We start from the raw sequence: 16511 nt of genomic DNA, 5'->3' as shown, positions 1-16511 counted from the left end.
CCGTAGAATCGAAGACTCGCCATCGTTGAAGCACTGTTATCAATGCGGAGAATAATTATTTATTTCTCGAAATAACGAATTGATTTCGCGTCAGAAACTTTTAGTAGTATTCCTCGCCGTTGGCTTTACGCGAAGAGATTTTTATGGAGAGTAAGTGTGATAAATAACTAGAAAGCTATTTATATCGCGTCGTAAAGGGTGATTAAAGTAGATCGACCGCGATTTTCGCGTATTCCCATCTCAGGATAGAACACACACACACACACACATACACACACACACACTCTCTCTCTCTCTCTCTCTTTCGCGCGCGCGCTTGCTTTCGCGTTTAATCGCGACCGCAATGAGCTCGAGGGGGGCCACGTTGTCTTCCATCCATGAACGTCAGCGAACGGCATGCGAATATTCTTGCAAGAATGCCGCATAAGCGCTTTCCGTACATGTTTACAGAATGCTTCGCATTATATTCGTCAGCGAATTATTCGACCCTATCTGCGATCGCATCTTAGCAAGGGAAAAATCTAGAAGTATTTAATTATCCGTAGATTTTTCTGCGATTTAACATGTAACTGAATCTTCTGAATATCTTTTGGTACAAATATTGTTTCAACTAATATCAACATCGTTTATTTCAATATTAAGCCCTATAAAATTTGATGCGAATATGAAAGTTAACAATAATAATCGTTTTAAAGCTGTTTAAAAAGTTTGATGGAATCAACTTTGAAATCCTTTATAATGAGATGAAACTGTGTAATTAGAATGCGGTTAACGAGAATAACGTTCTTGGCCTTGATTTTCAAAGACTTTAAACCCGAAGACCTAGTATTATTAATTACTTTTGACATAACGTTACATTGCGCAGATTTCTTATTATAACAAACCTGTCAGAAGGGCAAACGTTGGCGCAATCGAGACGACTACGCCCGATTCTAATTGTTACATACACTACTTATTACTATTAAACGCATCAAACATCGGAAAGTCGGAAAAATCTATTACACTGAAAAAAACTTTTTTCGATTAACTTTTTCAACTTTAATTTCTTCAGTTCAAATATTTATGTATTTCAGATAAATATATAAATACTTTAATTAAAATTCAAATATTTTATGTAGTTTAAGTTAAGATTTGGTCAAATAAAAACTTTTTTTTCTCAATGTAGAGCAGCGACTCTCGCACGCGACCAAGTGTAACGTTGCCGAAATTTTTTTATTCCTCCCGTGCTTATTTTTACGCTGAGAGAATATGGGTGCTGTTGATGAAATTATCCCTAGTTTACGATGGCGGGTAATGACGCAAACACTGCGCAACGGTAATCTTGAGAACTTAATTATAGAGAAGAAACAAAAGTTCTCACAGAAGAAGAACAAGAAGAAGAAGGAGAAGGATGAGGAGGAGGAGGAGAAAGAGGAGGATGGCTAAAAACGTCGTCGATCCACGTGGTGGACGTCACCCTTGAGTTTATTGCGACGCGTATTTTTAGCGACGTGGATCCAACAGGCACCGCCGCTCTCTCTTACCCCGCGGTCCCAAATCTGCCCCGACGCGCGTACGCAGATGCGTACGCGCACGCACACACATATTTCCACGTGTATGCCGATAAATATACTCGGCTAAATATTTAGAGAACTCCGCGCCACCCACACGATTGGCGGCTGAAAACGTGTGGAGCGAAGATGACGATCGATCTCTCGGCCGTCCCTTGGCAGAGGTCCCTCGGCAATGTGAATTCGACGGACACCCCCGAACGACGGGCCCGCGCTCCCGTACGATGGATGGGAAACGACGTAAAACGACAGCCTCAATGGCGCGGCCGACGTCGATTTTTCTCCTGCCGGCGCGAAATCTATCGCGGAGCGAAGTGCCCTTAACGATGGTTACGGCTTCGATTTACCGCGCGCGTATCGCGGTCATGGGAATGGGAAATTGGGTATCCGGAAACGGAAACTAAGTGCAATGGTACCGAATTCCTTTTGTCTCGCTCTCTCTCGCTCTCTCTCTCTCTTTCTCCCGGCTCCTCAATCACCCTTGAATGAATTGCTTAAAATCGAATGAAAGTACCGCACTCGGTAAGACCGGGCAATAAAAGGATTTATAGACATTTCGGGCCAGAAAGACTTTTGCGGGGTGTGTGTGACAAATTGTTCGCGCGATCGCATTCGAGAGACCGTAAATGTGATTTCACTTCATTCCTCGTATCCGGCGTACTTTTCACGTCGTCGTCGGCATATGCGACGTTTGAGATTGGCTCCGGCATTTCGCGCGGCTGAATTTCCCCCCCATTGATTCGTCGTCTCGTCGCGCTACGCCAGGCATCGGTAATCGATGGCGCTCTCGCGCCGCCGCCGGTTACAGATGTTAACACATACGAAATGTTATGAAGGACCTAATAACGACCGGGATGTTGGAGAAGCGCGGAAGAGCGAATGACAGGCGTAACAGGTGATACAGGCACTTACAGTGTCGCCGGAACTGCGGATGCTGCGCATCCGCGCAGCTTGCTAGCGGCAGTGCTCCATTAATTTCCCCAACCACACACTCATATCTATCGATGTCAGATCTATGTAATTCGGGTCGCATACAGAATATTTCGGAAATGTAAAGTATAGCAACACCGTTGACAATTTCAATGAAGATGTGCAATATTTCTCGAGCAATTTCTCCTTCAAGTACTTAAATTTATTTAATATGAATAAATGTAAATATGCTATTGGGAAATTGTGACAACTTTTAACTTTACTTTTTCTGAGCTAAAAAAATATCATGAATAGTTTCTCTTTTTATATCCATGTGAAAAAAATGTTCTAAAACTAAATCATTTAATTTAGCTTTGATAGTCGATTTCAAGGCGACGAGTATTTAACTTGACCTTTAGAGGGAAAATGATTCTCCTAGATAATTTTAAACAGTAAAAATGCTGAATCAGCTTGAAAGAAGATGAATCACATTTACTTTCACGACCGTCCGAAAACCAAGAATAATATATCAAGATATATGCGTGATTAATTAATGTATGATTTAGCTTTTGCGTAATTAATGAGTAAGATATTGTAATTTTAATGTAATAGTAAAAAGAAGTTTAAAAACTTAAATAAATGTTATTTTTATCGATCTCTTTCATACTTTCAAAAATTAAAATGCATATATTGCAAAGTGACATACTATATTAACGCACTTTTTCATAGCGCAACTGGAATAGCTTTTTTCGTATACTTATACTTTTAATAAAATATTTATCGTAAAAGAAAGATCGATATATTTCACGAACACGAGATTTGAGATTCTTTAAATTCTTAACAATTTTCGAATGAGAAACATACGAATAATCCGAGCTCAGCCGACTTTCTACCTTGGTGCAATAACTGAGAACTAATATTTGGAACTCGCGAACCGGAGCGAGAATATTCCGAAAGAAGTGATTTCTATCCGAATAAATGGAACGCGCGCGCATATTGCCTCGCCGCCATTTCTTCGTGGTGAAAAAGTGCTTTTAAAAGTACTGACAAATGAGATGCGGGAGACGTTAAATTTCCTGACCTATGTTATTCCAATCGTTGTTATAGCTGCGGCACATTTTAGCCTCCCCCTCTTCCCGCCTCCGTCGTAATTATCCCGCGAAAGAAGAAGATTGCCGTAGACAATGTTTTGACAGACCGTACGTTGAATGATGCCAATGAGAAAATAATCACCGCGCTTTTTTTTTCTCTCGCGCGCGAAGACAACGCGAGACACGAAATTATTCCTGCCTTATTTACGCCATGCGCGTTTATTTGCACAGGGCGAGAATTCCACCTTCCAAAATATTCAGTCTGTTAAGCCACCCAGATATCGACGGGATCGACGAGCGTAAAACGCCTTCTCTGAGATTCATGCATCTCAATTAGACCGCAATCAAAAGCAACTCGAGGCTTTGACCGCAAACTTTGAAGTTTGAGTAAACCAACGGCCACGCATTGCCAAAGGAGGCAGCATATGTTTCGACACACACAGTTCCTGCGCTGTTCCTGATTTCACGCGGAGGGGAAATATTATCGCGAAACAACGACGGATACGCCGACGACCAAGGGAACGAATAACACTTCTCGCGAGCCGGAGGAGTCTGAATAAACTAAATCTCGCCACGGGACGATGGATTTGCGATCGTGCGTCAGAGATGAGACTGCCCTTTCGCTCGAGTATCATATCTTGCAGACGAATCGAGATATAAAAAAAACGAGGAAATAAACTGAGATGAGAAACGGTGATGATTGCATGCATTCGGACGTCAGCATTTCCATTCCGAGAAACAGAAGGGATAAATTTAAAATTATCGAGTTTGACACTCGAGCGTATCGTTGAAAATCGGGAAAACAAGTTCTATAACGCGCAATAAGTTCGGCGCTTCCAAGTCGGAACTGCGTACCAGTGAAATATTCGTACTTTCTTTCTAAATATAAATTATTTAGATCAATACATAATACATTTCTACAATTCTCCTGCGAGATTCGTCGCGACTAAATTTATACGGCATTTTTTTTTATCTGTCCTGAAAGCTTTGCGCGTGAGAGATTAAGTTTTTAATTTTAAATCCGCGTGTTTTCCTCCCGACGAGAGATTTATGCTCTATTGCCGTTTACTTTATTGACCTGTTATGCAAAACGATGCTATCCAATCTAATTTCAGCGCGAGTTTCTACTTCGGTTTGGCTGTCAGAATTAACGAGAGAACGGTAATGCAATTCCACAAGAGTGATCGTTTTCGCCGTCACTTTGTCAAAATCGCGATTGGCACGCGATGATCAAACGCGCGGTACAACTGCCAGTAATATTCTTCCCGTCGGCATTTTACGATTATTAATCCGGCGGCTCTAGGAAAGGAAGCGAAGGCTAAACAAGGATTACCGAAATTCCTTTACCGAAATTGCACCGCGGTGCAGCAGAAATATATTCCCCCTCGCATCTTTCGCGGAAGTAGATATCGCGGAATGTTCTCTGTTCCTTCAGTTATCGCGGGGGCGAGGAGGTATACAGAAGAGTATCCATCACGATGATACATCGCGTCTTTGCCTGCGCGTTCTGCGAGCGTGGAGGTAACAAGCAGTGCGCGCAGTGAGACAATGAGCTGTCAAGGTGTCGCGCACCAATTTACCGCACGGATCGATCATAAACCGGCGAAGTGTCGAGGCGGCGTCTGGGAAGCGGTCTCTCCCGAAACTCTCGGCTTAACGGACTATGCCGTGTGGCTATGTCCAGTGGCAAGTCAATGACGGGCCGTCGCGAGCTGCCGAAAGCTGTCGCGGAGTTGTGCCTGTTCTCACGGTTAATAATAAACGAGCGGAAAAAATCGACCGCGGCCTCGAGGAAATCGACCCTGTTGCGGCGCGAAGCGTCGCGTTTTGACGTCAGTATGCACACAGCGAGGCGCCGAAACGAGATCTCCCGGTAGGGAAACGTGTCGCCCGTCTGCGGCATGCGGGAAAGTTGCACGACAAACGGAAAGTTTATACCGCTCGCCAACATCGATTTCGCCAAGTGACACACATGTACGGAATTAGTCGTTGTTTAATGGCGCCGCCGTGGGCGTCAGTTTCTCTAAGTGTAAATGAGATTTTCGTTACCGCGACGAATGCATTTCCGAGAAGCTCGCGCGAGCAATTTAAAGAATCCGCGCGCCGAGGAGAGGGACACGCGAGCTTTCAAATTACAATGGGAGGTATTTATGACCCGCGCGGCCTTTAATCCGCCGAAACGCGAAAGAAGTTAAATCCAGAACGCGGTTTCGCGGATTTGCCTTCGGACGTTCGGCCGGGACACATTCGGCCGAAAATGATGTAAACTCCGCTTCGGAGGCTCTAATGCGTTCGCACTTGTGTGTACGGTCCGTGAATCAAAATCCAGAGATAAATCTGATATATAAAGGTTCAATCTGATTCCGCGAAATAATGTAATAATACACATGCTCGCGTTAAATTTCACTCTTCAAATGCATATGGACTATCCCACACCGCGAGTTATAATATTCCATATTACTGTACATACTATTGCATTCGAAACTGGCATAATATCAAATTTCTCATTCGCGAAATAAACGATTCCCTTTTTCATATCGACGAGTTATTATGTCGCGATAATTTCTCTGTAACCTACAGACTCGCAAAGTAAATATGTATATCTTATAAAAAATATATTTTATAAGAGTAAAAATAAAAGAACTAAAAAAAATCCATACCACTTAAATTATTTATTATTATATTTCCTACTCAGTACTAATTTATATGCAAATGAACGTTGAAAATATCAGTTTGATGTTTCCCATATCTATTATAAAAATGTTTAAATTTCCACCAATCACAAATTAATTTATTATAACAAAATTTATGTGGTTAAGGAACTTGATAGAATTTATAAAAATATCGATTTAAGCTTTGTAATAATTACAAATATGTACTGTAAATATAAAATAGTTTACAATAAAATTTATGAAGATACAAAGGTTTAGTGTAAAATTGCATATAATTACTACGTTATTATTAGCTATAAATTGATAAAAAAATTATCACGAATTGTACCTGATTTTTTTACTGTTGTTAACACATACAACGGTAATCTATTAAATCTGTTAAATTTTTTGTCTATATTATTCATTTTTTTCATTTTACTTCATATTTTCTTCACTAAACGTTGTTGTTAAGTAAAAATATAAAATTTTAAAGAGGTATACGGAAAAAACTAATACGTTATTAGCAATTCGTATTTTAATTAAAAATGTGCGCATTCATCAGTCAGCTCGAAAACCCAAAATACTCTTGCGGGAACATAAATGATCATCATTTCAGAGACGATGACAACGCGTCAATCCCTCGTGACGCGCCGAATGTAGTTCATGTCTACAATGCCCGCATTGGGCGACGCATAGGTGTCAACTGATCACGCATGACGACGCAGCGGCCCGCGTATTGTCGCATCTTCCCGAGTTATGCAAATACCGGACGCATATAATTTGCGCGGTAGATGTCATCTCCTAACTACACAAGATCGATACACAGCTGCTTTCCGATATTACCGAGGCGCACTATGCGCAAGTATAATATGGCTGGCGGCATATTACTCGCGTTACGACCTTGTGAAGTAAGCCACGGTACCTTTTAAAAATTTTACCAGTCCCCGCCCGGTTCCGCCGTCTCACTTGCTCCCCCTTCTCCGTTTTTCCATCCCCTCCCCGTGACAGCGAAATAAAAAATTCACGTACTTTCGTAGTGCAATTTTACGCGGCAACGCGATGTAAAAGCAATGCCGCATTAGCGCTTTCAGAGTCACAACGTTGACTTTAATACGCGCGGTTTCGAACGAGGAATAAATGCGAAATATCATTTGCCGTTTAATGTATATGTATAAGTTTCCCGGTGGCTGTTAACTGGGAGCTGGAAATTCGGCGTGCGGATTTCCACCGAGTGTGGGAAATGTATGAAGCGCGGGGATTATGGACTTCTGTTCGAGCATTGACTCAAAAGGATTTAGCATACAATTGGCAGGTGGAAGTAATTAAAGACCGCTAATTGATTGATCACTCGATACGTTGCGCGCGATTGACGGGGAAATGATCGTAATGAATCAAACGCAGCAGTTGTGGGTGTAACCAAACGTCAGCAATGACGATTGCTCTATATTCGTACCCTTTAATGACGTGCTACGTCAAAATCGAACGGTGGCGAAAATCAACCGCCGTGTTTAGGCCTGACCTGATTCTCGCCGTGAGCGCGAAACGATGTAAACTCGATGCTGTAAAGCGCCGAAATGGGACGCCTTCCGTGAAATTTGCGCGCGGAAAGTCATCTCGCGAATTTAAGATCAATATTCCCGATAATTTTGTCCGATCGTGTTGTAGCTATTATAGGCATTCAACAATTATCTTTCGCCGTTCCGTGAAAGTCAGAAGAAGCGGAAATTGAGTTTGCTTTGAAACTCCATTAGATTAATTCGTTTCTTTTCTATGAACGGAATAAATTTATTTGCAAAATGTATGTGTATTCTAAAAAAAAGTATCATGTACGAGATTTATATATCAAAAGATACGTAGGATGCTTAAAAAAGCCAAATATAAATTCAAGAACGTTCAAGTTAAAAGTATAAAAGCATAAATTACTTGATATTTATTACGGTAGAGAGAGAGCGTATATCTTTTGCAAAATGTTAACCTTATAATTTTACTTAATTCAATCATGACGTAACGGTATATTTATTAGACGACTGAATATTACCTTCGAAACTGAGGAATATAAAAGCTTCGGAGCGACGAGGAAAATATATATTTAATTAAAATGCTGTCAATATTGACGTCGACAAAGGCAGACGCAAAGAAACTTCGCATTTGGTGCGAATCAATACGGTACCATTTTTGCAAATAATTCCACGCTTGAGCACAAGACAACATTCGATACATCTAACTACTGAAACCCGGCGTTTTGCAAAAATTCGGTTATATGTAAAAATAATTAATCGATTATATACATATATATATATATATATATATATATATATATATATATAATACATGTACATAAATGTTATTTATACGTATATGTAAATAACATTTGCAGATAATTAAAATCTACAGTAAACTTGATTTTATTATGAATGCGATATGCATATATCACTGGATATATTTGTACAACAAATTAATAATTTTTCTGTTTACAACGTACGCATAGTTGACATGAAGATTAACAATTCTGATGTTTTGCGGAAAATTAATAAGCTTTGTTTAATAACAGTACTATTATCGAAGAAAAATACACTCACAGTTACAAAAAAAAAAAATGTTGAAGCTGCCTAAGTGATAAAAGTATAGGTGAAAGAATAAAAACACGTAAAAACCTATTTTCACACAGCCTTGCACGATGCTTGAAAAATTATTTTCGCGCATGATTTAAAATCACTCTGTGATAATCGCGGTTTATCTCTGAGAGTTTATTAGCTTCGATGTTAAATATTATGGAACGTTTGCGCCGTGGATGATCATCAAACGAAAGATTAATAATCTCATCTCCTTGGATCAATAATACCGCAACGCTTCTGACCTACCGCACAGGATGACATCCGCTTCCGCAAATCTCTCGACATAGAAACATCGTTTGAACCGTGTAAGTTTCCAGTATCGACTCTGACTTGTTGATTTCGCACGCGATGGTATATTTATACAACGTCATCCGCACTTTGATGCGTTCTATCGAAAACGGATATTTCTGATAGTCGGCAAAAGTTTTAAAAAAAATTCAAATTTCAATATATTTAAACAGAATCGAGGTAAAGCGCAAGGCAAATTCAAAAAAGTATTATGGTAAATATATAAAAATCGTTATCAGAGCAACAGGATTTTTTTTTAAGACAAGCATGAGAAGAAATACCCTTTTTCTTGGTTAACGATCTCGATGTTTAATATTTCCGTATCAATTATTAAATACATTTTTTAGTATTTCTATAAACTGCGTGTCGTCGAACTTAAAATGCAAGATAAAATTAGAAATAATATATCTCAAGTTAAATTCTAGTCAATTTAAGTTTTTTAATATCACCAGAATAAATTATATTATAGAACTGTTCAGAATGAATTCAGGTCGGAATTATTCTGTTTTCTTTAAAGTGAATTCGATTTGGACTAGTATGCATTGATGCACATTATAAAGCCGTACAAATATATGTACAAAAATCAACGTAAAAATATGTGTTTAATATAAATTTATAAACGAATTAAAGAAATACTCAATATATTTTATTCTGTTGTTTAATAAAATATATGTTTTATATATGAATTAGTCAGATTAGTGTACGGCAACTTTAACGCGTACTAGTATAATCCGATCAAATTCACTATTAGAAAACACAATAGAGATTCAGAGAATAATTGAATAATTCCAACCGAAATCCATTCCAAACTATTCTATAATAAATACTTGTCCTGAATATCCATCTCCACACACACACACACACACACACACACAATCAAATAGCAAGATATTCAGAAGCTTTATCTGAACAATAATTAATCTCTATGGCACTGTTTATTTTGCATAACGGTCGCTAGTGTCAGTCGCTAGTGATTTAACGGCCGTTAGGCGATTAAAAAATCTCGAAGCGTTAAAATCGCGTAGCCTTCGGACGATTTCATGGAAAGCGCCGTTTTATTTTTGCCTTACTGCTCCCGCGAGCACGGATGTCCAGGAAATTGTTTCCTCTCAAGGAGAACTGACAGTTAACTCCTGTAGTCCCGCTCCAACAATTTCACATTCGCGCGAGGGAGAAGCGCGGCCGCCGGAGATGTAGAAACCGGTCGAAACTTTAATACCATTTCTCCCGTAATGGATTCGTAATCCCCGATCGGACCACGACCGCAACGGGGAGGTCACCGACGGAACTGTAATCCCCGCGTTACACCGCGGGGTAACATCCTGGTTGCCCGCGGCACTCGGTCGTCGCTAGAGGATCGACGACACTGCGCGGATACACACGGTCGTCGCGCGAAGACAACGCGCACTTGTCGAAAGAGAATCTCGGCAAGCTCCCTCTCTCTCTCTCTCTCGAGCGCGAAACGGACGAGTGCGAGCTTCAAGGTGGCTTAGCTGCGGAAATCCGACGGCTGACTGGAGGATTTGCAGACGCGCGCCTTTAATTTAGAAACGCGGACCGCCCTCGACCTCGCACGCTGCACGGCGGTTTATTTGCGCCGGTGGAAATTTCGCGTGTACCGCACGTACGTGTGTACGTCTTACGACTTGCGGCAAGTGCTTTCGTGTTGGACATGCGACATTCAGGAATGTCGTCGCTCGTCGTTGCACGTGAAGCTACCAGCTAATTGCTCGACGCCTCCTCCGCGCACCTCCTCGACTTGGAAAAGCTTTGGTTTGGAGACCCATCGACGGTACCTAGCGTACGCGGTTTTGTGGCTTTCAGGAAGGAAGCGACGCAAACGTCCACCACGAAACCGCTAACGACGGTAACCGAATCATTATCGCATCGGAATTAGCCTGGCAATTACCGTAACCGAAACTATCGAACGACTAGCCTTGTGCCGCTTCACGCGGCTAATGTCGAAGATATTAACTTCATCGTAATTAATTTTATAATACTATACGCACTAAAATTGGTGCTTGATAAAAATAAGAAAATTTAGACATTTTTTACATTTTATCTTTTTTAATCGTGTACGATACAAAGAATAATTATATATGTATTATAAGAGTATGTAGATGCAAATTGTAAATAATAACGATATAATAATAAGAAAACGCTTCTTCAGAGGGAGTATCAATCTGTACAAGAGAGAAGACAGTTCCTTATAAGATGGGAGATGTGATTAGAGGAGATTAATCTCAAATCTCTCAAATTCGCAAGAACTTGGCAATGCACTTAATCGGATCTATTTAAGCGACAATATCGTTTCTCCGGTACAACAGGATTTTATAATAAAGATTAAATAGTTAATGCCTTGCAACCTCATCCGGAGGTTACTACCCCCCGGGACCGGGGTTTTGCATATTTCAACGTCGGTAATCTGGCATGATTTTCTCCCACGTTCTCAAACATATATAAATCCGCGCTACTATTTAGCTCCTATTTTCAGACCCATCGCGTCAACCACTGGATGGCTTTCCGCGCGTGAAAAGTCCGTAGTGCGTAATAAATCGCATGCTTTATTACGTTCTAATAAAATCGCCGGGAAATAAACGTGTTTATCGAGCGGAACGCTTTCAAAGAGATCTTCTCGAATATCCTTTTCGCAAATTTATTGGAAGAAGCGGAAGAAATGGAAAAGAAGCCAGCGCGGTTATCTCCGAAATACATAACAAAGCGAGGACAATAAGAAAATATCGTTAAATACAGTTTGCATTAAACGCGCAACGCTCGGTTTTCACTCGATTAAAGACGATGGATTCGTCATTGCGATCGACTTACCCATGTCGTCAATTATAGGCGCCATTCGCAGCGTAACACCGACCAGGAGCAAGGACATGGCGAGCAAAAGACAAGCGGTCGCGACGATCGTCCATCGTGCACGAGGCGGGAGTTCCTCCGGATCGACGAGTTCCTCTTCCGGACCGACGACGGGATCGATCTTGCGCCGTTTACGTTTGCGCTTTCTTCGCGGTCGGTGATACCTTCCCTGAGACTGGTCCACCTTCTCCGGTCCGCTCAGAGTCTCCTCCTCCTCCAGCTCGTCGGCTACGTTCAACGCCACGTAGTCGTCATCGTCGTAATGAATTTTTCTGAAAAAAAAAGAAAGAAAAAATCGGGGATTCAGAAAAGATTCTTCTCCGTCAATAAAAATTTGCTGGTCGAGTGAGCAACGATTTGTTTTGAAACAGCGCACGCAAAAAACTGCACCAGTAATATACCGAGTTATTATTGTTTTTCACAATGGAAGTTATTGCTATTGTCCATCGAATCGTTACTCTCGATCAATACCGTTTCGGAAATGAAACGTGCCGGTACTTCGACTGCGTCTGACGTTTAATTTAAATTGAAAAATAACATTTTTCTTGCTCGTCTCGTGCAGACATTCGAAAATAGACTTTACTTGATTAAATTGTTTAATAATAGAAAACAAATGTCAATATAAATTTACAAACTGTCGAAACAGTTGCCTTTAAAAAAAAAAGATTGTTTAAATAAAAATCTATTTCTAATTTAACTAATTTCGTCTTTTCTTAGGCTCCCTATGCAATGAGATTTCATATTAGTTTTCTGAAAAGGCGTCCCGGGTCGATATGGCATCGTTAATTAAAATCTACATTTATTCGCACTTCGTTCGCAATCCGAGCAGTGAAACACGATTTCTGACTCTGGTACTGATTGTAAGGGTTTGAAAAAGGGCGAGCGACGAACAAGTATCGATCATCGTGGTACCTGTATTGTTCGTGAAACTCGAGAAGTTACTATTTGCGCGAATGCCGGTGACTGAAAGGCCGACGTTCATTATTATGTACCGCATATCCTCAATAGAGATTTGGAATTAGGAACGTTACTCCATTTTTGATCGAGGAAGGAAAGTTGAACGGCACAGGAAGAATAGAAGTTTGCAAAAATCAGGCATGTTTTTGCTGAAAAACTACACATAAATGCATGAAAATGATGAAGCTACATCTTCATTATTATTTAAGCCTTGAAACTACTTAAAGCCAGAACTGGGTGATTTTCCGAAAAAAAACTAACGAATAAATAAAAAAGTTTTATTTATAAACAGAAATTGTTTTGTTCTAATAAAAATTTAGTCGTCTATCTCGAATAAAACGTATAATCGTATATTACTAATAATATTTTATTCAAATTGTAAATTTTAATTTAAATAAAATATTATTTGAGATAGACAAATAAATTTTTATTTAAATAAAACGTTTTATTTTATTTATGAACAAAATTTTATTCTTTTATTCTTTATTCGTTACACTTATTCATAAAATAAAAAATTATCCTATTTCGATTAATTTAATTACTTCAGGTTGAATTTGGGCAGTAAAAAGTATTTCTTATTATATATTAGAATATTCTGCATATATTGTATCTGTATTGACAATTTTATTTGCAATTTTTGAATTTCGATCTTTTCTTGTATATAATAATACTAATACAAGAAGACAGTGTAAATAATAAATAATAAAATAGAAATTAAAACATAATGGGAATAATGAATAATATGAATAATGAACGCAAGTAATGAATAACAAATGATGCGTAGTAATACAAATGACAAATAATGTGAATAATGAATAATGTAAGCAATGAATTCAATTTTAAATAAAAGCTAAATGAAAAATTATTCGAATAGTGCCCAATTCTCTGCTAGAAACTAAAATTCAAAATTAATGAATTTTAATTGGACATAGTGTTATGGAAAAATGTAGACCGCGAATAAGTCTTTGCGATACTAATACGGAAAATATTCAACAAAAAAATGGTTAAAAATGTATTGATAAAAATAACAATAGCGTGTGATAGAGCTATGTATAGTTTTGCTGACGTATGAAAGGTAATACAGAGCGTCAAGCAAGGTGCTCGATGAATTTGCGGTAAAACTATTCAACTCGCTCTCTAGTATACATTGAAAAGCTCGGTAACGTACGGAAAAGCGGACCGGCAATTCGATATACGTTCACCGTGCCCAACGAGAAGCAGACCCCGATATCGAGCTGGACAAAGAACAATCGTTGCACTATCTACGTCACACACACGAAGGCCGTCACGTGCACTCTGAGTATAATTTTAGAAAATGCCGCTGGAATAGGACGGAAAAGTGGAAAAACGATAACCGAGGTGTCGGGGAGTATTGTGGAGGGCTAGATGAAATTCGAAGTAGTGATAACAGCCGGCGTATGGTCGGACAATGGCGATTCACGTCGGTCTGGCATATTATCGCCGTTTGCACGCTTACCGTCGCATCTGCTAAGAGAAATTATATACTTTCCGGAATATATGAATACACGTCTTCGCGTCATCCTGCTGTTATGCGGCGATAAAGTTAATTCTTGGGCATTATAAATATATTATATCCAAAGTTCATCTATTAATAACAAGTGTATCGAGAGAAACGCGAAAAGCTTATAAATAGAAGCCTCTACCAACGGTGACAGGATATTCAATTAAGAGGAGATATTCGATATAAAGAGAGAAAAGTAAATTGATATACTAGTAGATTTAACCGTATCGAGAAAGAGAGATCGTATCAAGTAGTAAACGTCGATGTTGAATCAGTCGCACTGTCAGCTATTTTCTCGCGCAAAAAGAAAAATGTTTCAATTAATATTGTGACATATCGGACAGTTATTTAATAACTGTCAAAATACGTTATCTTGCCATGTTACATGTATATCTAGGGCGCGCTTGTCATTACGTTACATATTTAATAAATAATACAGATAATAAGTACAATTTAATAATATAATTTAAAAATTGAAAAAATATTTCTCGTTTTCCAATAAATTTATATTAATCTCATAAATATAAAATTACATTAATTTCTGAAAAGAGTTACACCAAATCTAACTAGTTTAATGTACTTTTATCTGCGATACGAGAAATGTACACTTGTGAGAATTTATTAATAAAAAATTATTTCTAAAAATAAAGCTATGATAGGTATAAAATGGTAGATGGACCAAGAGATTTCAGTCGATCGATCAATACGGGACAGTTATATATGAGGGATCTTTTTTCCCCACATCGAGTACTTGAAAGTTGTTGACTGCACTTGTGTAATTTTAGAAATCGTGTCGCCAAATTAACGATGAGAAAAAAGGAACACGGAACGGATGACGCGATGACACCTTTTCATGATCGCTAATCGCCGCCGGCTATCTTCTCAGTTTCATTACACGCTCCAACGGCGGGTTCGTCCTTTGTCACCGAGGTGGGTTTCAGCCGCCAAATCGTTTGCCGAGAGCGGCATGTGACGGAGGCGCGCACACCACGCACCACGCTGACCCAGTTCCACCGGGTGCGCTAGCTCATGTCGAAACCGTATCTTTCTCCCTCGCACTCTCTCTCTCTCTCTCTCTCTCTCTCTCTCTCTCTCTCTCTCTCGTGTCTCGTGGTCGGCCGATCGAATATGAAAGAAGAACGAGAGTCGCGGCAACACTCCAGGCGACCCCGTAAACGAGAAGACGAAAACTCGCGAGCGCGGAGGAGAGTTTGCTACGGATCGCAGCTTTGCCGAGACCGTAAACGCGAAAACTATGCCAAAGTGCACGCGAAGATTTCCTGAGATGCTCCGAATTTCCACGAGAGAGGATAAGTTGATTCCGGTAGAATTTAAAGTCGATTTGTTTCCTCTAGCGGAGGCGTTTTCGCCGCAACGTCCTAATTCCCGGCGTTAAGAGACGCTTCGACGATATGACTCGATTTTGAAAAAAAAAAATATCTTATTGATTCTGCGAAGTTACTTTCATTGAAAGTTGTATCCCGGCGGCGTTGTTATCGTCGCTGGGTTCAATTTTGTATTTGACAAGTACTCACAATTGAGCTGCGCTTTGAGAAAAGTAGCAGGCACTTCGGTGCAGCCGCGGATATTCGCAGGAGTCGCCGAGGACTTCTTTAGCCCTTTCGAAATTTATTAGGGCCACGTCTTGATCGCCGTCGATGCCGAGCAGCTCGAAGCGCGAATCGAGGCCGGCGTGAACGTCTTGGACGACGCCTTGAAGAACATTTGGGCTCCTCGAATGCCTGCGCTTCTTTCGAGGGCTTCGAGGACTTTCGGAGGCTCTTCTCCGTCCCCTTCCTAACGAACGAAGAGACCACGATTAGCAAGTGTCACTTAGCCCTGATCAATATTCGATTTTGCGAATGCTTTTCTTACTTTTATGCTTCACCCTGACTCTAGGTATCTTGTATTTATTATAATATTATGTATATTCTAGTCTAAATGTATATTTTACTTTTTAAATCAGATTTTCGCTTGGGGATGAGTAAATTCACTACACTGAGAGAGAAAAAAAATAGTTGCAGTAACTAATCGTTATAATTTATAGGTATTTTTCGACCCGA

At 39.8% G+C, this 16511-nt stretch overlaps 1 protein-coding gene across 1 annotated transcript in view; it reads right to left on the bottom strand.

Moving 5' to 3' along the window:
* LOC105830314 (putative uncharacterized protein DDB_G0288537) overlaps nucleotides 1-16511 on the bottom strand; it is a 28541-nt gene that overhangs the window by 7279 nt on the left and 4751 nt on the right. Inside the window, exons 3-4 of the mRNA XM_012669563.3 lie at nucleotides 15984-16245; nucleotides 11931-12241 (exon numbers count right to left, since the gene is read on the bottom strand). Of these exons, the coding sequence (XP_012525017.3) occupies nucleotides 11931-12241; nucleotides 15984-16245 (573 nt within the window). The remainder of the gene's footprint in view (nucleotides 1-11930; nucleotides 12242-15983; nucleotides 16246-16511) is intronic.

Source organism: Monomorium pharaonis, chromosome 7 (genome assembly GCF_013373865.1).
Source record: "Monomorium pharaonis isolate MP-MQ-018 chromosome 7, ASM1337386v2, whole genome shotgun sequence".
Taxonomy (NCBI): Eukaryota; Metazoa; Arthropoda; class Insecta; order Hymenoptera; family Formicidae; genus Monomorium; species Monomorium pharaonis.
This window is presented reverse-complemented; position numbering and strand designations above follow the sequence as displayed.